Here is a 27,013-nt window from a genome sequence, read left to right as displayed (position 1 = left end):
GTTTGCGATTGGTTGCTGCTGTTTCGTTTCGAAATTCAGTTTTAATGTTTAAGTGAAAAATTAACTTTTATTCTCTTTTCTTCCTTTATTTTATGACCGCGTCTAACCGACATGAATTCGGGGGTTGAATCCTTAACAACAATCGAATCCAAATCTTCTGCTATTTCTGCTACTCCACCACCACCACTACTACTACTACTACTACTATTACTACTATTGCCACCACTATGTATTACTCTACCACAACCACCATCACCACCAACCAACCAACCAACTTTTCTAGTCTGCATGACCAGTCGGATTCCCGCTCATTGTCAGATTCGCTGGACAATATTCCGTCATCGGTGTTCGGACCAGAAGGAATCGTTACTCGGTTCACTTTGCCTCTATCCTATGGCCGCAAAGATGCCAGACATAAAAGACAAGGGTAATGTTCGGAAGTAGTTGATACTATTACCATTAAGTACACTGTTTTAGTTTTATCTTTATCGTTTGTACAGCTCATGTTAAATATGCATTGTTTTGGTGCAGATCTTTGCAATGATTTAGTGCGTGTGCATTCAGTAGAGCTACAAGTACATGCATAACAGGAGTTTTCTTTCAGATGGCATCTGCGGATTTTTCATGTCATTTCCTCTGCCAAAAAAAAACACCGTCTGATTTCTAATCAATTTTATCCACGAATCATCTAAGAATCATGCCATGCCATGCCATAACATCTGCTCAGTCATGTATCTTAGGGCCTACAATAGATAATGCTTCATAGATTGTTTTGATGTTAGTTTTAGATACTAGATACAGTGACAACCTTCTACTAGCTAATAGCAATTACATTAAACTTCACTAATAATCATTTTTGCTCTGTGTGGTAAAGATGGAGTAATGGTATGGCTCGGTTACAGGTACTCCGACTGCTATACTCCAGACCCGTGACTGTATGTTTCTAAATTGCAAAAACCATGTTTGCATGTTTTGATTAAAAGTATCCTAAATATCGAATAACATATAATTCTAAACCGTCAATACCCATCGTGTGATAAAAGAGTTTCTCGTGGGTATCAATAGGCTTTACGTTTTGAAAAAAGATCTTATGATGAAATTATTCATTTTTCGACTTTTATTCTCTCCATGTCCATGACCATGTACATGAGTCATGCCCGATACATGCCATGAGACAGAAATTCATAAAATTCTGAGACCTTTAGCCCATTTAGTACGATATTAACGGAGTTGCGCAACTATAGAAATGAGTTTCTTCCAGCTGCGCCTAAGGTAGTGTCAGATTTTAGAAAATCGGTATTTTAGCAAATAATACTTTAATTTTAAATGGTGTAGTTAAACTACCAACACTCCTAAGAAATAGTATTAGATAATGAACGTAATTGTTTTATTTAAAATGCTACGATGACGAAAATATGCATTGATAATGAATATTCACGCAACTACAGGTGCTACCACAACTATTTGATCAACTACCCTACTACACTCAAGTTGCTCAAGTTGGCCGAATTTTTTACTTGAATACGCCATTAGATCTCCTTACTAGTATTGCCCACGAACTCCTCTTTCATAGTCGTCAAGGGGTACCGTGCGTCGGAGGCTCTCCTTCGTCTGAAACCTCGCCGCGTCTAGAAGGGGCCCGAAATGTGCACGAAACTCATACCTCGATCCAATGTAACTCTGATAAGTCATATCAGTTTGTTCGTAAAACTTTGTTCGTGCATTATCAGCCATACCTGGTCGTGATCGACTGTATCATATGCTGCTTTGAAGTCAATAAAGATGTAAGGCGTGGGCACCTTATATTCCAGTTGTTTCTGCAAAATCTGTCGAATGGTTAAAATTGTGTCCGTAATGGCGCTAGTTTCCATGAAAGCAAAACTTCGGGCTTAAACGTCTTTCTAAGACTTGAATCTTTTTTAGACTTCGCATCCGGTTGGTAGAGTACGGCCAGGGATAATTACGGGGTTAGTGCAACGATCTTAACGAGTTTCCATGAAGCCCGCCTGATAGTTCCCTATGAAACCATGTGTTATCGGTGATAACTGACGTAAAAGGGTCTGGGTGAGTACTTTGTAGGCGGCGTTTACTAGCGTTATGCCGTGATAGTTGCACCGGTCGAGCGTATTACCTTTTTGCAGATGGGACCAGGGCTTTAACCGATACTTTTTTCTATAACGGCCACACCGCCGCGCATTCAGATTCCCACCGTCCGTTTAGTGGTGGAATACGGACGCTATGCAAACCACAATGAGCGGGTCACGCAGTCATACCTCCGATTGTACAGTAGAACGAATCCGTTCTGATCTTTTTTAACATTTTCGTTTCGATCAAGTTTCCTTTACCATTTGGAGCAGCGAATGGCTCCAAAACAGTCAATTGACTGGCAGTCACCACACTAACGAAAAGTAACCGCGCTATCGTGTGATACAGTACTACAACATGTGCATGGAAGATGTCGGTCGAATGCTGTCCGAAACAAATGAACATTATGCTTATGTCGGACTGACGCCGGGCGATAAACTTTTATTGTGGGTGCTGATTAGGAAACAAAAAGAGAAACGAAAAAACCTTATGCTCCCAGTCAGTTTGCAATGTACACTCTTCAATATGAATGCACAGCGCTAGAATGACTGTTGGATTCTCTTGAGAGGTCACATGGATTGTAGGCGGCAGTCTTCACAAGCGGCAGATTGACTGGATTCAAAAAACAGACAAATGATCGCTTTCGAAGCGCAAATTGAATGCAGAAAGCGTACGCATTCGCGCAGTAACAGTCATCTTGCGATCCCTTTTCAAATCCTGGATGGGACAAACGACTCTTCCATCGAATTCTGTGGTAGCTTCGCTTCCTCCCAAATTTTGCAAATAATCCAGTGGAGAGTCTTTGCCAACGCGTCTCGGCCGTGTTTATAAAGCCCTGGTGATTTCTCGTTTGATCTCTTGGAGATCATAGGTTGGGACACTATTATCTTCCGTGGGTATTCCTAGATTAACTTCTGTTTCGCCTCCTTCTGCAATTTTCCCATAGAGGTGTTTAGAGCAGAACTATTTTCCTCAATTGACCAACTCGCACTCGTTTGTGATCAGATTTCTTCCCTCGTTCCCTCGTTTGTTGCAAATCGAGCGAGAAGCCAACGATGCCTACTCTCACGCGAACGAGTGTGAGAAGCATAGCATACAACGCCACTCACGCGAGCGTAAGACAAACAGTCGCCGTTGCTCGTGTGCAATCAGCTACCCGTGAGGGCCACTAGAGCACTGGGATACAGATGATTTTTGCCTAGTATCGCAGTAGTGTCCTCTCCGACGGCCAAGCATCTGACATCTAAATCTAAACTATCAAACGAACTTCCCTGACACTTACAACCCGTTGGCAGTGTCTCTGCTCTGGACCTTTCCACCGCGGATCTTTCAAATCTTTGTCTTACTTGGGTCACGCTACCGAGTCTCGTGACGGGATTGCCATTTAAGCTTTAGTATCGAGATATCACGTTTCTTCATTCATTCGCCCGCTTCAGATCAGAGGCTGTCGTAAGTCGCTCCTAACCTTGAGTGCAGGCGTTTATTTTGTCGAATAATGCCTATTTTTGAAAATTCTGATTTTCTCAGAAAACGTCTTTTTTGCGAATTTTCTCATGCGGTACAAAACAGACTTTCTAACTTTTTTAACATAGTAGAAAATTTTGTCAAATGTTTTCCCCTGTCTTAAGACAGGATTAAGATTTTTCTGGTGGTATATTAAAAGACGATGTCCCATTGAATGGAACGTTGCTTGTTTTTGAACACCGAATTGGTTGGATCTGAAATGGTGAATCGTTGTAATTGGTTTATGGTGAATGTCAAATTTTAGTTTTTTGTTCTGTTTTTTTTAGAAATAAGCAGATTTAAAATTCAAGGTTATCAATTCCGTTGTTTTTCGACAATGAACTTTATTGTTTCGTATTTGAAATTAGACGACTTGAGTATTTGTGACAAACACCATTTCTTCACATCGTTAACATAACATTCCCAGTTCAGGGGAAAAAACTTACTATTTTGTCCTTCGATCTCACTATTATGTCTCATGAATATTTCGATTAATAATGGAGAGAGCTTATTTCCCATGCTAAGACTGAAAATCTGCTTAAAACATTAAACAGAAAAAATCGTCGGAACATCATGATTCCGTTAGCACGCCTAAAATTATAATAAACTCTTTTCGTAATCTCTTTTCTATTTTTCGTAATATTATTTACTTTTTGATTTTTTTTCCAGCCAAGTATAGGTTTTCATATGTAGTTAAAGAGTTTTATGATTTCCTGCGACACCTAAAAAAAGCAAAGCAAAGCCTTGGTTATCGAAACTTGACCTTCCGTTATCGAAATTTGACTTTCTGTTTTTATACGACAGACTTCGCAGCCAGCTGTTAGAGTGCAGGACAATTGCGGGGCCAGTTGCTAAGATCCTATTGACTCTAACAGCCTCTCCCAGTCGGGATTCGAACATACGATGACTGGCTTATTAGACCAGCGTCGTACCTCGAAGCCAACCGGGAGGCTCCTCCGACTCCTATCATGTTTACATAGCATGAATTTTGAACGAAAAAACAAAATTCCTTTTAATTCTACTATATTTATGCGACTGCAGTCTTTTTCACCAGCGTTGAGAAGCCCACACTCTTGTAGTTCAATTTGTTTATTTGTACTTGAACTGCAATGAGCTTTCGCGAGTGTGTATTTAGCAATCAGCCACAGTCGTCACTCTCGCTCGTCATTGCAGCTCGAGCAGCTGATACCGATCGCTCGCGAGTGTTCGCACTCTTTCCCGCGTGTGTAAGCAAGGGCACAAGATGCAGAAGAAAAGAAAACGTAATGTAAAATCTGTATTAAGTATGCCGCACCCGCTCGCTCGGCTATTGGCTGTCACGAGTTGTTGGCCTCGTGAGCGAGCTGTGCAGAAAGGAAAAGGTTGTTTTCTACATTACTGTGAGGCAAAATTTTAAATTTTTATATTAAACTACGTATGCTATCATAGTTACGTAACTGCTAAAATGGTTCTCTAAGGTTGAGCTCCTCAGAAACTTGCAAAACTCGAGATTATGACAAAAGTGATCCGAGATTCACGATTTATGTACAACACAGTTTAATTTGTGGCAATACGAAGTTTGTCGGGTCAATAAATTCGATCTTATCACCCAGCATTCGTTTGAATACAAATATTCATATCTTCACTAAAGTCAAAATACTCCTGAACACGGTTAAACAATCCCTGATGTGCGCATTTAAAATTAAGTGGGCCAAAATTGCTGCCTTGCAGTACGCTAGGCTTTTTCAAGCAGTGTGCGATGATTAATGCGCTCGAAGACGATGACGTGTCTACGTGTACTTGCTTCTTACGCTCCATTTAAATAATGCAATTAGATGTGAAGTCAACAAGACGCGTCCGACCATGAAAAAATGTTTGTCAGAAAAAATGGATTAAAACGCTTTCTACAATTATTTCAATTAATTTTAATGAAACGGATAGGCTAGTAAGTAAAGCAATTTTTAACGATCGCCACTCTTGAAGACTGGGAACATAAAACAATGGAAGCAATCTCCGGAAATTTTCCTCGCGCGAAGGATTTCATAAAAATATAGCAGAGAGGCGAAGATAAAGAGCAACCGCAGAAGTCCTATCGGGTCACGATCCAGCAGAATACAATTATTTAATTTTTTTGGCAGGTGTGTTAATCATAACAAGAGTAATCTCGAAGATGTCGAAGTCGACACAATTGTCTGAAACCTTGAATGCAGCACAGTCTACAGTCGGATAACTGGGTAAAGCAACGTGAAATTAAAGAAAAGAAAAAACTTTTTCCGATTAAAATCCACTATTAATATTCATTCGCGACAGATACGTATTTCGCCTACGAGTTGTAGGTTTCTTCAATGTCTGTTTTCTAACACCGTGAGATCAACAGTTATGAAATGTTAAAAAAGAACGTCTGTAAAATTTAAAAAATGCAAGAGTTTGACTGTCAAAAACTGCAAAGTATTCAGTTAATGTTAATTTGTAACAGATTAACTGCAATCGTTGCTTTGGTTACATTTTGGGTAAATTTTTCGCCAGTACCAGACCAGTGAAATTCGCAAAAGCCAGAGATCCAAGAGATCAAACTGAATAAATACATTCAATAAGTTTGAATGAGTTGAATGAGTGGATTTCATGTTGTTAAATCGAATACAGAATAGTAGAAGAGAATTGCAAAGTGCATCGATGCAGCATAAAGCGCTCTGGAATTTTCGCGCGAAACTTAAAACATAAGGCTCAGTTGTTTGGAAGCTACTGAGCTGATGTTATTCGTGAAGTATTCCTTCTCCAGATTAGCGCCAGGCAGCTCGTACTGATCCGGAAATGGAATTCGTTCATGGATGAATGAATTATGGTATTTTAGAAGCGAACAGCATCGTACAGTTTGCTCGAAATCATTCAACTAAGTTTACTATACCTACCTGTTGCTGGAGGAAATTCCGTGTCACAGAGGTTGGATACTCTGAAGTACAATGTGAAGAAATATGCGTGTGATATGTTCGAACACGTAAATGCAAAGCGTACGTCGTTAGGATAGAGCCACTGAAATTGTTTAGTGTTCCTACCCAGATTTAAAGTGTAACTTTCACGTTTTGCCGACAAGTTAACAAGAAGAAATTGTTTAGTGGGTATGGTATGCTATTACTTTTTAATTCATGATTAAATGATTGAATAGTATTCAGCTGGCATCTCAAATAATAATAATAATAAAAATAAATATCATTTTTAACCCCAATTATTCAAATTACCCTCTGTTGTTAGCGTATTCCATAATCAAATTTTACCCCGAATGATTCTGAAGTACCCGAATTTTATGTGTTTATGACCTTTCCATGCATCGATTGTTGGTTTGTATTGCGTTTCTCCATTAAGATTGTAACTCAAATATTCATATGATTACTGTAAAACACAATACATGCAGAATAATTATGATATAAGATAACGATAGCATTAGTCTTTATTAATTTAACAGGAATATTGTTGACCTCTCTTTTAATTTATTCTACTTTTTCTCCAGCTTCTCTTCCAAATCTCTTAGGTTGAATATGTAGTTTTTATACTAATTTCGTTATCTTGTTCGTTTAGTCACAACGTAGAAAAAAAAACAAAATCGAATATCCTGTACGCACCAGCTATAACAAACTTGTTTTTGATTGCTTCCAGCTCCTCGCCAGACTCACTTTCGGCGGATCGAAGTGATAAATCCAGCGGCGCCACCGCTTCGCCGGTGGCACTCTACAAGCTCGTAATCCCTTTGCTGCGCTGTGAAGTGTCCGACATTCGGGATTCGGCCGTCAATGCCCTCGGGATGATCAACCACGATGCTCTGAAGTATGTTTGTGTTTTCGTTACAGATCAGGGTTGTTTTTCTTTTCGTTTGGCCTGTAGCAGAGAATGAGTGTTTCTTTAACGGTTTTACATCGTGTTGTGCTGTGTTTTCTACTTTATGGCTAGAAAAGCAACTGGAACCATCAGATATGTGAATATGGAAAGATAGATTGGTGTTTTGTTTTTATTAGCACCGCATCTATCTAGTAAGAACATATTGAATTATTTTTGATGTTTTTGTATGTAAATGTACATTTTCCGCTTGCGTTTGTTTAAATCATCCCGTTCAACCTATACATAGAGCGAAAAAAGCTTGCTATCAAAAAGATGTTACTTCGTTCCTGGAGGTGTTTTTTCTTCGTAAACAGATTAATCACGAAACCCTCAAGTATTTTCGCTCTTTGCTGATTAAGTCTGTACTGTGTTGTTTACAGCTGCAGGAAGAGAGTTTTCTTCAAACGATTTCCCATCTACTTTCAAGATAGCAAAGTGAAACGAGCCGCAGGCTCTATATAGGGACGGTTAAATTAGCTAATTTTAAAATTCCGTTTGCCAAAATTATATCGTCTGTTTGAGACAAAAGAAAAAACGCAGACTAAACAATAAACAAAACACTAACGGGGTGAATTATTTTTTTAAATATCTTTTTTTAGCCTACGAATTTAAGAAAGATTGTAAAAACTGCTCAGGCAATTTTAAATAACTTTGTTATCATATTTTTGTTAATGTTTTTCCATCTCATTGAGCAAACACTGTTTCCTGTTTCGACAGGGACCTAATGGAGGAGCTGGTTGTGTACATACGGGAGGCCATTGACCGCAAGCAGGAAAATATGCGTAGGCGTAGACGCCGGGACGCCCTTCGGCTGCAGCTGGTTCGAGTGCTGGAAAAGATCGTCGAAAATGGCACCTTCGGAATCAGTCCTTTCGTGCTGGAACGCGACACGATGACCCTCCATCCGACGTTCGTCGAGTACATCGACGGGGCGCGGCTTTATCTGGAAGCGGACACGGATAAAGACAACAGTAGCATGCGTGAAGTGAAAACTCATTTCTGTGATTTCATACGAAAAATGATTAAAAACTTTTCGCTAGAATCCTGCTCGTCACTGCTGACGAAAGAGTTGAAGCGGAATTTAGTTAATTTATTCGCTTCTTGGAGCGGCTCCTACGCGGTCCCCTTCGGCGGTATAAGCATGACTGCCAGTCACCATACTGTCAGCAGCAGCACCATTAGCAGCATATCGGCCGACGAGGAAAAGCTTCAGTTTAGCGCATTACAGGTGAGTTGGGATAAATACGTACAGCATTTCATTTTACTGGTTCTGGCGTTTTTCGTGTTTACAGTGAGAGAGTGGGAAGCTCCGGTTCAATATACAGGGTAACAATTTCACTCTTTAAAGTGATTTGAGTCGGAAATGACTTTATTGACTACTTTCTGTGAAATGGTAACGTACTAAGCTTTCTGTGTGTAATGTTTCGGTTTGCTAACTTTCGACTAGCATCAGCGTCTATCAAGAAAGTATGGTATATCGTCTCTTATTTCATCTCAAATTTCTTTGTGACAAGTGGGACGAATGATCTTGCCACATGACTGCTTGAGTTACGCTGGGGACAGATTTTTGGTGTGGGAAAGTAGAAAATGAATCTTCGTTTAGCAGGCCACTGAGAAGACTAATTACCTAGTAACACTAACCATATCCAAAATTTTAACTTTTTTAGTTCTGAAAGGCAAAAATGACTATTTTTTCTTTTCTCTCAATTAACCATGTCGATGAGCAAAATTAATAGCACAGGAACACTACATATACCCAAGAACTTTAATATGCAGATTTCCAATTTTTTGGCTCACTCCAAGGAGCAAAATTCATAGTACAGGATCACTACCTATAATATAGCACTTTATTACAAAAATTTAGATTTTTTTCGTAAAGTTATAAAGCTCTCGTTAAATAAAACCGTTGAACAGCATACTGACATTGAGCAAAACTGATAGCACAGAAACATTTCATTACTGGAAAACTCGTACCTGGAAAGTTTACACATTTTTACTTTAGACAAGAAGAAAAGCAGTCTAGAATTTGTTCTACTTAATTACAAGATGGACCAGAAGATTGGGTGGCGCTCAGAAGCGTTTTCTGTGATTTTAAACTTGATTCGGAATCACTTTTTCCGTTCTTTGTGGAATTTTGTCCATCCATGCACTATTCGTTTCGGTTTTGCTCTTTTGAATACTACTCTTCAGCCAAGCAGTATTAGAAAAAGTGGTGTATGGGGCATTAGTAGAGCTAGTAATTATTTACAATATTGCAGAAGAAAGTAAAGTTTTATCTTTAGTATTTACGCCACCGTTAGCATGCAATACATAGCAATGCTTGCTTTGGCAAAATTGTAAATAATAACTAATTCTACAAAAGTTACTTTTTCAAATTCTGTTTGGCTGAGGTGCAATAATCAAAATAGCAACATCAAAACGAAAAGAGCGTGTCAAGCCTGCTTTTTTCTGATTCAAGCTCATGTATAGTCAAAACAGTGTCAAAAAGGAAGCCGTTTCAGTCCAGTCCTACTCCTTCCCATACGAATGTGTTCTATCCTGTCTGCTTCGTTGTTCCCGATCAGCAGTCGTCAAGGCATCAAAGTAATGTATTTGTCGTTTGTCTTTGGAAAGTTTAGAAATCATAAAAAAACTGCAAAGAATACTCAATCTTATTCTTTAAAAAATATTGAAATACTCTAAAATAATTTTACATAAAACTTTATTCAAAACCGCTCTCGCTTATCAGATGATTTTAATCTGTGTCGCAGCACCGAATAGTCTAGATGCGGACCGCATCGATTAAATAAAATTGTGTGTAAAACGACAACACGTTTGTCATCCTTTTTGGCATCGTTTCTACTTGCTTCAATTCGTGGAAGATTGAATGATGATTAGGAACGAAAACAATAGGCTATGCCCAATTATAGACGAGCAACTAATGCCAGGTCATTATGGGTCATCAAAATAAAGTTAGAAGTAAAGATGTTTCAAAATTATTTGTAAGCTTGTTTGGTCAAATTGATAATATTGTTTGTAGAAAATTATTTGTTTAAAAATTAGCTTTCTCAAAGATGGGGGTGATGTTGTAGCCCGTCTTTATATTACGTTAAGCGGTGTATTTCGTGTCTGATCAACGATGCTGAGTCTATCGAGTTCAGTTAAAATTCAATCAAACCGGTAGATCGGTAGGGCTCTCGCTTACCAGATAGGTTTAGTTTGTGTCGTACCGCCGACTAATTTAGATGCGGACCGGCAACTTGTTTATTGTCTTCTCTGGCATCGGTTTTCTGAAAATAAACATCAATACAAATCGTTTAAGCAAGGTAAATTTCCGAAAGTTGGAAAAAGTCATATATGTTGGATTCTTCATGAGTGGTGAATGTTAAAATGTGAAAAACTACCGTAGCATAACTAATTTGTCTGCCGCTTCCAAATTGTTTGAAACGATTGTTAGCACCGTTTTTTAGCTATACCAAAAGTTTCATAGCTTCCGATCAGCACAGATTTGTCTCTGACCGTTCCGTGACAACGAACCTTTTGTATTTCGTGTCAAACTACATTTTGGAAACTGGACGTAAAGCGGTAGGATAGGACTTATAGTGTACTAGCTGTTCCGACAAATCTCATATTGCCACATATTAAACTGTGCTGTACATAAACCCTCACATGCCAACTTTGGTTCCATTTGTTTAATTAGTTTTCGAGTTATGCTTATGCAGCAGAAATTTATGTTTCATTTGTAAGAGGGGGGCTTCTTAGAAGGGGGGAGGGGTTTCAGTACACCATAACAAAAAAATTTGCCTCCAAAAAAACCCGCCCATGCCAAATTTGGTTTCATTTGCTTGATTAGTGCCCCCCTCTTAAAGAGAGGAGGGGTCATAATTTGCCAAAGAAAAAAATCCTGTCTCCTAAAACCCTCACATGCCAAATTTGGTTCCATTTGCTGAATTAGTTCTCGATTTATGAGGAAATTTTGATTTCATTTGTACTAGAGACCCCCCCTTCTAAATAGGAGAGGGGTTATAATTCACCATAGAAAAAACTCCTGTCTCCAAAAACCCCCACATGTCAAATTTGGTTCCATTTGCTTGATTAGTTCTTGAGATATGAGGAAATTTGTATTTCATTTATAAGGGAGCCCCTCCCATAATTCATCATAAAAAAAATTTTGCATTCAAATACCCCCTCATGCCAAATTTTTTTCCAGTTGTTTGATTTTTTCTCGAGTTATGAGGGAATTTGTATTTCATTTGTATGGGAGCCCCCCCCCCCGTCCTAAAGGAGGGAGGAGTCCTAATGCACCATAGAAAAAATTCTTGCATCCAAAAACCCCCCATGCCAAATTTGGTTCCAGTCCGGCCCCAAAGACTTCTACATGCAAATTTTCACGCCGATCGGTTCAGTAGTTTTCGATTCTATAAGGAACATACGGGCAGACAGACAGATATCCTTTTCTACGTTTTTCCATTTTTCCATTGTTAGGATTTACGAATAAATAAGGTGTACCGCAGGATAGCATTCTTAGCCCTGTTCTTTTTATTATATTTGGCAATCAAGCAGCTTATGCAATAGATAATGATTGCAGATGGAATTGCTTGCGTTCGCATCATAGACGATATAGTAAGTTTGTAGCGGCAAGGGTTGGCGAAATACTGGAAAACACCGACGTATCGTAGTGGTTCTGGGTCCCAATAAAACTGAAAGTGGCGGATAAAGCCACGAAATGGCAGAAGATTCCAGATCTCTCCTTATCGAGTCGGTGGTTCAGGTGACTTGACTTCATATAGCAACAGCAGAGTGCATGGCCAGCCCAGCCGGCGAATCAAGTATCAATCGATAGCGAGATAAATCTGGCGATAGACGTCCACGTAAGTCGTAATACAGTCATAGATATTTCCAGATACTCCAAGTGGAGAAAGCTCGTTCGGATCTCATACGGAGCTGCGATTTTCCATGAGTGTTCGCGCAAAAGTGCAGTGCACTTATTCGTCCACTGGAGTCCTCAGTCAGATGGACCCTGTAGCCGCGGAGAGCTGTATTTATCGGCAAGCGCGAAGACGTTGCTGACGTGCCGCTGTTGCCTTTTATCGACGAGGTCGGAGTGCTGCGCATGCGTGGAAGAATAGTGGGGCGTCCTCGTAACACGCCAGGTAGTACGCGATGTCTATATAGAAATTGTTCACTCGCTCACTATCAGATCTTGTATTATGGCCTTGCGCGACGTTGGGGCATGACGTGGAACACCGATACAGAACTACTGCGATCGAGGAACGAATTTCGTTAGAGCAGAACGGAAGCTGCGCGAAGGTCTCTGCGAAATGGATCAAGAAAAGCTGTTGGAGCAGTTTTTGTCATCGACCACAAAATGTACCTTTTACCGCCTAGTGAGCCTCACACGGGAGGAAGTTGGGAGAGGTTGGTGCAATCCGTGAAGAAGACGCTATACAGCATCTAACTTTCTAGCTTGCCGACGAACGAAGTGCCGAGGAACAAACTTCTGGAGGTGGAGAATATCATCAACTCGCGTCCCCTCACATATGTGTCTATCCCGGATTGAAAGAGTGAAGCGCCGACTCCCAATCATATTTTATTGGGTTCATCAAATGGTTCAAAGCCTCTTGCTCCGTACACCGAGAGCCCCGTTACGCTAACCAATACTTGGAAGACTTCACAAGTCTACGCCAACATTTTCTGGAAAATACCTGCCGACCCAAAGCCGCCAACCGGTATTATCCAGTTTAGCCGATCGAGATCGGTGACGTGGTGGTGATCAGTGACGGTGAAATAGACTCCCCGAAACTGCTGTATGTAACGAACGTCCGTGCATCACAACATGTGCTGAGACCTTATTCGGTGCTTGTGAACCAGCTTCACGAACAGATGAACTAAACTACGGCAATTTTTAACCGGAAGTATTTTGGGTTAGAATGTTCAACAGTATTGGTCATCTATATGAATTTGTCTATTTTCTATTTTTCTATTTTTCATTTTTTCTTGGATCTATTAAATAAATTTGCACGTGAAGTTTGTCAATTAACTTTAACAACCTCCGGGTCAGACGTACCTACTACCTACATGCGTTAGACCGGATGTGAAAATTATATTGTTTCTGCTTATATTAAATATTTTAACATTCATGAGTCAATACAAAGTCACGGTCGTAAATCAGAATCTTACTGCCGTCTATAACAGCGGACATCTGTCGAGCGTAGCGCAGGATTCCCAAATCAAATCAATCGTACCCTTCTCTGTCAGTTTATAGCGCATCCATCCTATCATGTTTAACTCGTTTTATTTTATGTTTTCGCAGGCTACATCGGCTCTTCTGTGCTGCGGTCCCTGCTTCGAGCCCAAGTACTTGGTTGAGGACGGTGTTTTATACAACTGGCTCGATATGCTGATGGCATCAAAGGACGCAAAGGTGAGAAAATCGTTTTTTTTTGTATCTCAATTTCCGTTAACGTTCGTTCAGGACTTGGAATGAAGAGTTGCTGATTTTACTATTTTAGAATGATATCATTTTACGTTTTAACCTGCTTCAATTTGCGATTTAGTTTTAATTTTTAAATATCTCATCGATAATCCGATAAGCGATAAATGAGAAGAAATAGTTTGCTTGGATCATTTTTAGAATGATTCGTTTTCTTTATTTCCTAATTTGGTTGCCGGAATGGGAACGAGTTTAATGTTTCTTAGCGCGAAAGAATTATTCGTGCCCTGCCATGTTTGATGGTGTCTTTGACACCAGTAGCTTGGAAACTACAATAGATTCCTCAAAGTGGTATTCGCCTTGAAGTTGAATTACTTTTTCTCTGGAAATGTGTGAAAACATGTACATCTTTTGTTTTATTGTTGGACACTCAAATTGATTAAAAAAAGTTAATTTAATGATAGTAGCTTTGATTCGAACAATATTATGTCTGCTAACTTCAGATTACACAGTCTGGAGTGAACTATAATTCGCACATTGTCATTGAATATGTCTAGTCTTGAGTACATGTAAAAGCTCTATTATCAGATATGAATATAGATATTGTTCGACGGAACATCGTTATTAAGCTGTACACTGACGTTGTTTGCTGTACAGAAAAGTCTCCTCAAAGGTATATTGTAAGCTGAAGTAAACCATACTCTTTTGCTTGTCTTGGCTTTGAAAATTATCCGCAACATAGAATCATTTGATGTAGAAATTATATCAATCGGTGTTCTCTTTGTCTTTACTCGACTATAGGTAACTAGTTCCGGTCGTTTCATGGTACTGTGCTTTGTGCCATATTGTAATTATCGTCTCTGAAGAAAAGAAAACGGGTATAGACCAATGGTATTCATTTACATTTGTGCTTTAGATTTGTAATGGCATGGTAAGCGCTGTAAAATTAGCCACCATTGATAAATGTTGGTCAATTATTACAGTATTACTTTGTCTTCAGTAACATAATTTAGTTTCAGTTGTAAATATTAACTTTTAAAATTATGAGTTTAGCGTTAGCTGTTGGGCTCAGCGGGAATTATTCTGGCAGTCCTGTCGTTTATGAGACAATTTCAACTGGAAAATGTTCTGATACGCTTTTTTAACGACTTGTCGGTTCCGCTATCGCTTTTCTTTACCTTACCTGGAAGGAAACAACGTTTCGGAGCGAGCTTAGCAGATCGTGTCGTATGTTACCGAAAGAGTCCTAATGCAGGGTGTGTCTCTCGTGTCTTTGCTTGCTGAAGCGCAAAGTCAGTATGTTTTGAGTGATACACGGCGCGGCGTCGCGTCGTGCCGGTTGTTTGGTTTCATAAGCGAGGTTGAGCCTACGTTGAAAAGTTCACGGAAAATATTTAACAATAATAATCCATGTGAGGGCGAAAACAACACGAAATTGACACATGACTTGGGTTTTGTATCCTGTTCATTGAAAACTATTCTTGCGAATTGTTTTCTTGTAAGTGTTCATTTCTGGATATATCTGGCGCTATTTATTTAGTTGAAATGGTATTGAATATTTTGCATGAAAACCTCTACAATATGTTCTTTTTATAGACGGACTTAAAACGAACTTTGACAGGACATTTTTGCGTAAACTTTCCCGAGTTCGTACCGGCGCGGAACGGTAAACCGCCTGTGAAACCTGAATCAGGAATTTCTTCACAATTCTCCAATATTACAGGCGTTCCGCAAGGTAGCAATATTGGAATATGCCGCTGTACTATGAAAAACGTACATACTACTATGAAAAACTAATGGTCGTGTGTGCGAATCTTAGTAGAATCAGTCCATTCGGCGTTAAAGTAATTTTAGCTTGAGTTTATTCTCCGGCTCCTAATTACTCTTCCTTCGTGCTTAATTCTATATTACCGTAATGAAGACTCTTGACAGCGCAAAGTTTAGCGTTACCAGTTGAAAATAATTCGTAGAAGAAAACTACTCAAGTACTAACTGGTTCACTAATGGTTAATTAACCCTAATTTTTAAACTTCTTAGAGGGGGAAGGGTTCTGATGCACCATAGGAAAAATTCCTGCCTCCAAAAACCCCCACATGCTAAATTTGGTTCCATTTGCCTGATTAGTTCTCGAGTTATGCAGAAACATCTGTTTCATTTGTGCGAGAGCCCCCCGTCTTAACGGGAAATTAGCAGTCAGTAACTTTTCGTCGAAAAGCCCAATTTCGAAAGCAGTTTTGGGGCCCAAATCAGGGGTACTGGTTTTAAAAATATACTAGAGGACCCGGCGCGCGTTGCGACGCCATTCTAAAAAGATGGTACATGCATAATTCTGAAGATTTGATTAATTGTAATCTTGCAACCAATAGCTTTCTTTTTGACAACCTTAATCATGCCGCAAATTTCTAATCCAACGCATAAGCATTTGTGACTCGAGCAGCAAGTCCAACGTAACTATTTGGGTTTTATTACCAACCCTTAAAATGGTAATGTTGGCAAAATCGTAATAAAATATCAGTGCAGTTCGATTGAAATCAGTTGAAAACTGGTCAGAAACAATAAACTTAGTGTAACCTCAACATTATTTTCTTCATATTTTCATTTTAACAATGTATTTTCTTTTCAATTTTGTTTTTAAAATAAGTATTATATTATCTTACTTCTATTTAATTTGACCCATTATCATGGCTTCACCGATTTATTCTTAACAATTTTGTTCCAAATTTATCTTATATTTTAGTATGGACGGCAACACTCGCGAATTCGATTACTTTTTGAATATTGCAAAAAATTCTGTTTAATTTGTATGAGAGCCATCCCCCGTTACAGAGGGGAGAGGAATCACAATACGCCATAGAAAAAAATTTTGCCTCCAGTAACCCCCAAGTTATGATGAAATTTTTTGTTTTATTTGTATGGCAACCCCCCTCTTAGAAGAAGAAGGATTCTCAATCTACCATAGAAAAAAAATTCTACCTCCAAAAACCTTCACTTGCCAAATTTGGTTCCATTTGCTTGATTAGTTCCCGAGTTATGAAGGAATTTGTGTTTCATTTGTATGGGAGCCCCCCCTTCTAGAGGAAGAGGGGTCTCAAACAACCATAGAAAAAATCCTGTCTTTAGAAACCCCCACATGCCAAATTTGGTTCCATTTGCTTGATTAATAGTCAAGTTATGAGGAAATTTTGGTTTTATTTGAATGGGAGCCCCCCCCCTCTTAGAGGAAGAAGGGTTCTCAATCTACCATAGAAAAAATTTCTGCCTCCAAAAACCTTCACATGCCAAATTTGGTTCCATTTGCTTATTTAGTTCCCGAGTTATAAAGATATTTGTGTTTCATTTGTGTGGGAGCCCCCCTTCTAGAAGGGGAGTGGTCTCAAACAACCATAGACATAAATCCTGTCTCTAGAAACCCCCACATGCCAAATTTGGTTCCATTTGCTTGATTAATAGTCAAGTTATGAGGAAATTTGGTTTTATTTGTATGGGAGCCCCCCCTCTTAGAGGAAGGAGGGTTCTCAATCTACCATAGAAAAAATTTTAACCTCCAAAAACCTTCACTTGCCAAATTTGGTTTCATTTGCTTAATTAGTTTCCGAGTTATGAAGAAATTTGTGTTTCATTTGTATGGGAGCCCCCCCTTTTAGAGGGGGAGGGGTCTCAAAAAACCGTAGAAATAAATCCTGTCTTTAGAAACCCCCACATGCCAAATTTGGTTCCATTTGCTTGATTAATAGTCAAGTTATGAGGAAATTTTGGTTTTATTTGTATGGGAGCCCCCCCTCTTAGACGAAGGAGGGTTCTCAATCTACCATAGAAAAAATTTTTGCCTTCAAAAACCTTCTCATACCAAATTTGGTTCCATTTGCTTGATTAGTTCTCGAGTTATGAAGAAATTCGTGTTCTATTTGTATGGGAGCCCCCCCTTCTAGAGGAGGTACGGGTCTCAAACAACCGTAGAAATAAATCCTGTCTCTAGAAACTCACACCTGCCAAATTTGGTTCTATTTTCTTGATTAATAGTCAAGTTATGAGAAAATTTTGGTTTTATTTGTATGGGAGCCCCCCCTCTTAGAGGAAGGAGGGTTCTCAATCTACCATAGAAAAAATTTCTACCTCCAAAAACCTTCACATGCCAAATTTGGTTCCATTTGCTTGATTAGTTCTCGAGTTATGAAGAAATTGGTGTTCCATTTGTATGGGAGCCCCCCCTTCTAGAGGGGGAGGGGTATCAAACCATGCTAACAACATTCCTCACATCAAACGCAATGTGTATGCCAAGTTTCATCAAAATCCGTCGAGCGGTTTGCGAGTCTATACCGGACACACGAACAGCATGTCATTTTTATATATATAGATTCACTGCATTCTTTTTGCCAATCTGAACACAGCGAATATATTTTCATGTTCAATTTTTTTATTTCAAATAAAAAAAACTGCTTTTGAAGTTTACAGAATCAATTACGGCTAATTTCACCTTAAAGGGGGGAGGGTTCTGAATTCACCATAGAAAAAAATCCTGCCCCGATTTTACGAGTCCTACACAAATTCATATTTCAATGATAATTACCACTTACGATTAAAATATGCTTGTCCAGCAAGGAGGGGTGCAATGGGGAGCAATAATGAGAAACTGATGGTTCAAATTGCTAAATTGCAAACGTGTGTGGGGCATGCAGAAAATAAGCACGCTAATAATGGTCGCGTGGGAGTCTAAATAGGTGGAATCTCCGCAATAGCTTGTGGTGGTAATATCTCGCAGTTTTTCAAAACACGTTTCCCAAATATTCAATTGCCGACGATTTTGGGATGCCAGCGAGTATCATGCATATCAGATTCAATGCAAACATCACGGCTTTTACGGGTCTATGCACTGCAAGCTGTACTGTCCTCGAGAGACGACACAGCTAATCTCGTCTGATATTCTATCGTACGCAAGAGTTTAGGCTTTTAATGCTCAACGAATCCTTTCCTTGGGCGGGTATCCACAGAGTGTTAACCAGAACGACGAAGGCAATCCAAAACCGGAGCAAAGCGCTAGACTGCTTACACAAGTTCCTCAAATATACGCCGGTTTTAACAATCGGATGTTATTTCGTTGATTGTGTACAAGATCCTTTTTTAGAGTAAATGCGGTCTATTTTTAGTGCATGTGTGTTGTTCCTGTAAAGGATTTCTGGTTAATAGCTGGTTATGTGTCTGGCAGGCAGGCGGAAGGCGGTGTCGTACGGTCCTTGGTGCCTCCAGTGCTGAAACTGTATAAATGGATTGTACATACGGTTTACTTTTTCAGGCAATTACATTATTGTGTGGTAAATTTGATTGAATTTGTTGAGCAATTAAAATAATAATAAAACCAGCCTTAAAAATTTTAATTTTCAACAACTATACACAATCCAAAAGTCTGAAGAACGGTTTAACGATTAAACAGCAACTCAAAGAGCAATTATTCATCGTGAATGTTTTCTTTTTTCTCCCGTTTCTCACTATTTTCACAGATATACGACCTCGCCAAGGAAACGGTCGTGCTGCTACTCGAATCCAGCCCAGATATTGGCCAACTGCTGGAGTGGGTTATCGATCGATGCTACACGGCCTATCCGCGTGAGGCGGACGCGTGCTTTCTCGCCCTGGCTGTCATCTTCAGTGCGCGGTAAGTGTGGGAAACGAAAGTTGAAATTGCAAAATGATTTTCTCGGAAGCATGCTTTACTTTCTTTTTTTGTTTTTTTTAACTTTATCTTTGCGGTTTGCTCGAAATCAAAAACATGTACCGCATGCTCTTGAATTGCTTATATGTAAATTTGCGCAGTTTAGGTTGGATTACAGGATCACGTTACGTGTCACGTACTGTTTCAGAGAAGCAATTCTGTTTTGCTGGAACTCTGTAGCATCGTTGACTATCCTATACCTGCATTTGATTCCGTTGAACACGTTTGAGTGTAAATAGTAGTGAAAATTAAGCTTTATTGTGCATTAAAAAGAGATGGCACACATTTATAGCACATTCGCACTTCGCAACATAGGCTATGAGTGTTGATTAAATGAATATTATTACATACAGTGAAGGGGACGTGGCTCATGAATTATTTATTTTATGCAACGAGAAGTGCATCAAGTTCAGGGAGACAACCAACATTCACATTTGGTTTGGAACTACCACTTTTCTTGCCAGTACATACCATTGCTTTGTTGAGTCTTGAGTGTGATTGAAATGGAAGCAACGTGACGGAAACCAGAACTCATTATGTTGATTTTTATCTATTTGATTAGTATGCGTATAGGTACATAAAAACAGTCAGACAATCTACTAACTGACAAGTTTGATCGTAACCATGTTTTGATGATAGCATCATAAAATAAAATAATTGCCGTCAAGAAGATTACAAATTCAAAAGATGCTTTTGATATTTAATTACTACACCACTGTACTCACTCAAATGGGTTTATAGGATTATTTTTTCTTTATTTCATTTATTTCATTACGATTACGTTGCCCAAGGGTATGACATTTTACAAATCCAGGTTAAAAGTGAAACCTACGTTTAAGCAAACGTTTTTGTACTGCATAACATCTGATGAGATACTTGCAATCTTCACTATTGTGTTGAGCCATCTGTTGATATAGGTACAGTATCGGACATAACTGCTTTGTTTGGTTTGTTCAAAGAAATATGTTTATAGTTAACTAAGTTGAATTAATAATAATATCCAAGTTGAGTGTTTGAGCTAGATTCAATGAATTTTAAAGTGCGTTTTTTCCAATGTCCAATACTGTGTATACATAGGATCAAAGTAATATTTCTTCGGTTACCGTGAAAAAGACATACATACACTCACTACTTATTCAACCGAAAAGCAATAAGCCTCAGCATGGATTATCTGCTGCCCAGATTGAATAAATTATGCTCCTCAGACATTCTGTTTGAGTTTATTGGATTTTATAGAGCAAGAGAAGTACATTTCCGCATCAGTACTTCGCTCGATTCAAAACGGAAAACTGCTTTGAATTTTGCTGCGTGATATGGATGTAGGCGTCTGCATTTTCTGTATGTACGTCCAAAGTCATTTTCTCTGCTGGGGATGAGTTGAACGTTGCGATCCGTACCGTCTGGCTAGTATTAACAGTTTGCATTCCATAAATCGTTCTTCGGAAGTTCTATGCTGCATTGTATCTCTTATAAGGGTGATGAGGTTGATTGATAGGATGATAGGTAAAATATGCTGGTCAACAGTTGTAGAATAAAGGTCACCGAATGAAGGGAACGGATGAGGGGTTGACATAAGCAATGCAAAGATTGGCAGTACAAAAAGAGAAAAAAGGCTTCCCCTTGTGGTATGACCGAGATGTTGCAGAACGAGTCGGGAAACTGAGACCCAATCTTTACACTTACTATATGGTGTGTTAAATAGGTACGAAGCTACTTACAGAACGGTGAGGAAACTGCCGGTCCCTCAAGTTGTAAGGCTTGAAGATAGAAGATACTGTGATCAACCCGATCAAACGCTGCTTTCAAGTCCGTGTACACTACATCAACTTGCACTCTTTCGTTCATATTACGTAGGTAGAATGAGAAGAAATCTACGAAATTCGTGAAGATTGTACATTTCGAAAACATCCCATGCTGGTCTGAGGAGTTGTAGCGTTGACACCTAGCAGACGTGGTTCACGATGATCTCGTGCTGGAGCATAACGATGTAATGCCTCGATAGGGTATGGTACTTACACTGCTGGATTGAAGAATAAGCAACAATCGTGAAAGAGGTCTAACGAGAACAGTAGATCACTTTTTCAGGACGTAAGGTAGAATACCGTCTGGTCCGGCAAATTAGTTTGTTAGTGATTGCGATCAACACACCTTCGCCACGGGATGCTGTACTATTCTGCCGGCTACGATCACGTCTAAAGACGGAAAATGCGCTCCCGACTAACCCGAGTAACGAGTGAAGCCAGGTTTCGACTCTATTATATCAATAAAAAAGATCGTCGATGTTGGTTCGAAGTCCACGCAAGTTCTGGTAGTAAATTAGTAACGGATTAGAGGAGTTCTGGTGTGGATCAGGAACAATGCTCGAAACGGTATTGCGTAATCGGAGAGTTCCTATCGGAGTTGTCGGAAGCCACGCGCCGTACACCTACATAATACCGAAGTAATTGCATCTCGGTGTAGCCTCAGATGTTGGTAGAAATACGGTGAAATGTTGCCTATAGAATGCAACGTCTTGAGGGTCTGGATTGATGGAGATATCAGCGTGTGAGGGTAGGCTTGGGTCGCAGGAACCAAGCATGTAACAGCAGTAGTGAAGATATGTAACACGATTACTTTTTGTTGGAATTGTAGATTGTCCATTTTCCTGATACATTCGGAGTCTGTTTCCAGTACAACGGAGGTTTTATCCGGAGTTTTATGCACGCATGGTTTATGCATATTATTGCTTGATTCTATAGTATCGTATCGTCACCCACAATAGGGTTAAAAACGAGCCAGACTGTCGACTTCTAGGTAGGTTTGAGACTTGAAATCGGGACAATAAACGGTAACCGAAAACTATCGAAGGTCGCAAAGAAACATCTGGTTTGGCAGGCTAATTGTATCTGAGGCTTGAAAAGCTTCATTTTGATTGCAAACGAGACCGTCATTCAGGAAATTTTAACGAAAGAGTGTCTGGAAAAGCATCCTGATTTGATTTTCTGAAGTAACGCGTTGTTCCGTGCTGTTTTGGTCGAATTTGGCATCCATGAAGCTCAGTGAACGTTCACTGGGCTACTAATGAGCTAGCGGCATTGTAGAACCGTAAATACCGTAAATTTGTAGATAATAACTGGTTCTACAAATGTCCCCGATATTTATCAAATTTTGCTCGACTGTGACGGTATTGTAAAACAAATCAAAACTGAATCAAAGTGATCGAACCATCCCTGGTTACGATATCCTGTTAGTTTGCAAATTTATATCGAGTCAAGGAACTAAAGCAAATACTTGAGGATCAAATAGAATGTACACATTAGATGGAACTGACAGGTAAGTAAGATCTTGGCAGGCTAATTGTTTATTACTTATTTATTATTTCAATTCAATTCAATTGGGTCAATTGGATGAAATAACATTGCTTTTAAGTTATAATAATATAACCAACGCAATTTAAAAGTAATGTCATTTCACTGCTACCTATTGTTTACTGCTACCTTCATGGAAGTGCAACCACAATTTGCTTTAAACAAATAAAGAAAACTTTAAGTCTTAATCGTGAAAGGGCTCATGACACAAAAGGAATTATAATGATTCCATGAATCTATTCGAATTGAAATAGGACATGTTGCATTGCAGCCTATCAAACCGACATAGCAAGGATAATGTTAAAATTACGGTTTGCCCATTGGATGTTTCCAACGGTATTTATATAATTAGGAAAACGGAAATTCTCGTCCTCGTTTCAACAATAAACGCTTGATTTCCCAAACGAACCGATAGAACAGATCCGGTTGAATTGTTATTTACCCAGGAGGAAAATGAACCAAAGCTTTATGCTCTTTCGTGGACCTTCCAAGGAAGATGTTGTTTCAACAAACCAAGTTTATAACAAAACTCGTAAGATTGCTTTTTACGATAAAGCAGCTCGCCATGTGTAGTAGGTATATTTATCAAGTTAATATTTTATTGTTTCTTGCTAGTCGGGTTGGGTCAGAACGCCCGAATAAAAATCAACAAATCGTCATTTGACGGATGCTGTCCCCATCGCAAAAGGGTGGTCTGCTGATGGTCAATGATTCCTTTCCAACTCATGCTTCACCGCTCTTTACCCTTATTACCGAAAATCGACTTTTGAAAGCATGCTTCCCGAGAAAAGCATTACAGTTTGACGACTCCAACGAACTGCTGGTGCTCGGTGCTTCATTGTGGTTATTGATGTTGCTTTCCTTTTTTTCGATGTTTACTTTCAGCGAGTATCCGTGCGATCACTACACATCGGTAATCAACGTCACTCTACTGATGACCGGCTGTCCACGCGTTGAAGTTCACTCAACCGCACTTCAGTTGCTGCAAATTTTGGACAAACGCTTTTTCGGCAACGTTGGCCCTCTGCAGTCGGAAAATGATAGAGGTATGTTTATGTAGTCATTGTAACTGGGGAATTCGGTAATATTTATGGGATATGTTATTAAACGACGTCGTCAGCGTCCTGTCTGACGGCACACTTTTCAATGTGATTAATGATTTTCTGCAGAAAAAAAACAGTCTACCCAATCCATACTCGTTTAATAACGTCTAGCCGTGGTCATCCGCAACGAGGCGCTACGTGCCTGCGAATAATTGCACTTGTAGTAATTGCTGGTGCTGGAAAGAAGGATTAAAAAGGGAAAAAATTGTGATTACAGTTTTCGACATATATATCATACGTTTCAGATGGAAGCAAATAGTGAAAATTTGTTGTATGGTTTATCGATAAATTATTCAAGTTGTACCAATGTTGTTGTTTAATGAAATTTATTGTTTTCTTCTGCCTCATACACAATTTCTCCAGCCATCATTTAAAATGAGCCCCCATAAATCAACAACGAGCTTTTTTTAGGTTTCATTTTATTTCTGGTTGATTATACTTTTTCGAGACCGTCACTTTTATACATCAATTGACACTGATGGATCGATATTTGGATGACTATCCGGATCGGTCAGTCTGAGGTTTTTGTGTGTTGCCTCAGCACTTAGAATTGTAAAATTTCCCATGAGCTTAAGCTCAGAGCCAGAAGCTCTGAACGAAACAAAAAAATGGTTGGTTTATTTTAACGACCTGTTTTCTCCCAAGTGGTCACTTAAAGTACAGGAGGGGTTGGACGTTGGCGCAACAAGCGTTCTTCGAGGTTGTCTATCTGTTTTCGTAAGCCGGGCGTGTCCCTAAAAGAATAAAAACGGCTGTGAAACATCGGATGATGTTTCTTGCTCCTGTTGCCAGAATTCAACTGAGGCAATCCCGCGGCGCACAGCAGAAAGACTTCTATGTTGTTGCTTTGCTATTAAATTTAACAACATTCTTTGCATTACAATAAAAAATAAATAAATAGAGTCGTTTTAGGTGCTTGTCATCTAATTCGTGGTTATTCGCTTGTAGTTATTTGATGCGGGTTCGTAATATAAATAGAAACAAATTAAGAGAAAGATAATGCGGCAAAATTAACTTCAGTTGTGAATTATGCATAATATATCATAACTCCAATAGCTAACTGAAAGAACTAGGGCTAGGGCTAGGGTTAGGGCTATAAATATATAAGGAAGAATGCCTCCAGAAGCGCTTGCTGCCTTTCCACCGCTCCTATGAAGGTGGTAATCTGTTTTGGCCGGATCTAAAAAATTCTGGGCGGTTGTGAAAGGCAAGCTTCGAAACACAGGGAAGGTCTTAAAAAACGATCAGGATTTGAAAAAAGAGTGGATAAAAAAATATTTAAGAAAGATGGCGCAAGAGTTGCACAGGATTTGATGGATAGCGTTAATTCCAAGTTAAATATATTTAATCAATTAATTTTCTAATCAAATGAATCAAAACTAACCTTAAACTAGATATTTTTCTTGCGTAGTGTTGGAAACTAAAACGCGATAAATCTATAAAACTCTTAAATGCGACCATATAGACCGAAGACGTGAATTAATTCGACTGTTCGGTGTGTGGATTTTCTGATTGAAATGCAGCTTATAAATTATTGCTCTGTTATCGTGGTCGCACGCAACGTGGACGTGCTTATTCTAAGTTATAATGGAAGAATCGAATTTCAGAATTGTTTCGTGATTTCCTCGACAACAATTTCGTTCTTTGTTGATTTTTTTTCATAGTTTTAATCAAAATAATTTTAAACATTGGCTCTATCCCATGTTCTCTGACTAGTGTACTAACGTATAACGTACGCGTTATGAGTGAAAAAAAAGCTCCATGAAAACGTAGTATAGATCGACTTCAATATAGAACCATGACTGAGGAGCTCTGGAGGTATGCAATCTATCCATTAGCTTTGTGATATTCCGTAATAATGTCAGCGAATTGGTTTTTGCTGGTTAGTTTTCGTCGTCCGGCTGCTACACAGGCAGGAATATTGTTTCGAGCGCACTTTACAGTCCTGTGCTGGTGTATCACTTTTCACGTATGATGGTTCCTGCAGAAAATTGGTATACGAATAGTTACACACTAGGTAGTGGGTCGGACACGGTGCTTTAAATCCTTCTCGTTGAACGTTATACACCACTAGACTGCAGCCGATTCGTTGCACTTGATCGTTCACCAGGACGGTGAAGTGACCGATTGGACCGCTGAAAGAGAGTTGGAAAAATAGACTACATTATTATTTCATCTCGGATAGTCCACTGAAATCCTATTATATGCAAATGCAGATGAGAATAGTTGAAAGCTTTTTGGTCGTAAAAATAGAAAGGTAACTGTTTCGTGTGGCGATTGATTGACCTTAGGCACTTGAAATTCATGTGAAACTGAATAAGACCTTATGTGATGTGGTACAATGAGTTTGAATGCTGTGAGCCTGTCCAGAACGCAAAAATCTTTTTTATACTGCACTCTTAGAACTGAACATACCATTGAATTTGATGTTATATTTACAACACCAATGAAAATAAAAAATGCCCTTTTTTCTGTCATACGAACTTTGCTACTTTGCCGGGAAAGCTGTCAATCATGGCTGGAGTGGTATTTTGATGTTCCAGAAACCAAACGTCCACACTGCTGGTAATAACTGCTTCCGGTTTCAGCGCCTTTCTACCGCAAACCGTTTTGGATGCAATGTTTTGCCCTGCCGATTCGAACTTGCTAGTGCTGCGACACTGGTCGTGTCCGTAAACGCATCGCCTTGCGTTGCACCAGGCCAAGTGCTGTAGCTCATTGTCCCACAACTGGAAAGATATTTGCAATGCTTTCAAATTGGATTGAGATTAACGCCCATGTTGTTTTTCGATTAGGAAGAACTGCCCACGGCCTGTCTGCATTTCGAGAATCAAAATAAATTGATTTTGTACAAATTATATAAACTAAAATGCTACACCGATTAGAAGTACAACAACAATATAGTCGACGAAATAGAACAGTACCACTTCAGGCATTGCAGCTGCCGGCTGGTGCGGAACGACCGATCCACATGCTATAGAATTCCGTCGGACGTTGTGTTCTCGTA

The 27,013-nt window shown here is 39.3% G+C and overlaps 1 protein-coding gene across 3 annotated transcripts in view; it reads left to right on the top strand.

Moving 5' to 3' along the window:
- Positions 1-27,013, top strand: part of LOC128738231 (protein furry) — a 159,020-nt gene that overhangs the window by 32,319 nt on the left and 99,688 nt on the right. For 2 of the 3 annotated variants that reach the window (XM_053833217.1, XM_053833219.1), the window contains 6 exons: positions 284-427; positions 7,219-7,386; positions 8,155-8,665; positions 13,730-13,840; positions 19,345-19,499; positions 23,789-23,949. In XM_053833217.1, the coding sequence (XP_053689192.1) occupies positions 284-427; positions 7,219-7,386; positions 8,155-8,665; positions 13,730-13,840; positions 19,345-19,499; positions 23,789-23,949 (1,250 nt within the window). The remainder of the gene's footprint in view (positions 1-283; positions 428-7,218; positions 7,387-8,154; positions 8,666-13,729; positions 13,841-19,344; positions 19,500-23,788; positions 23,950-27,013) is intronic. The other variant, XM_053833220.1, reaches the window with a different exon arrangement.

The sequence above is a fragment of the Sabethes cyaneus genome, chromosome 2 (genome assembly GCF_943734655.1).
Source record: "Sabethes cyaneus chromosome 2, idSabCyanKW18_F2, whole genome shotgun sequence".
NCBI lineage: Eukaryota > Metazoa > Arthropoda > Insecta > Diptera > Culicidae > Sabethes > Sabethes cyaneus.
The sequence above is the reverse complement of the archived record's forward strand: the minus strand, read 5'-3'. Positions and strand labels throughout refer to the sequence as shown.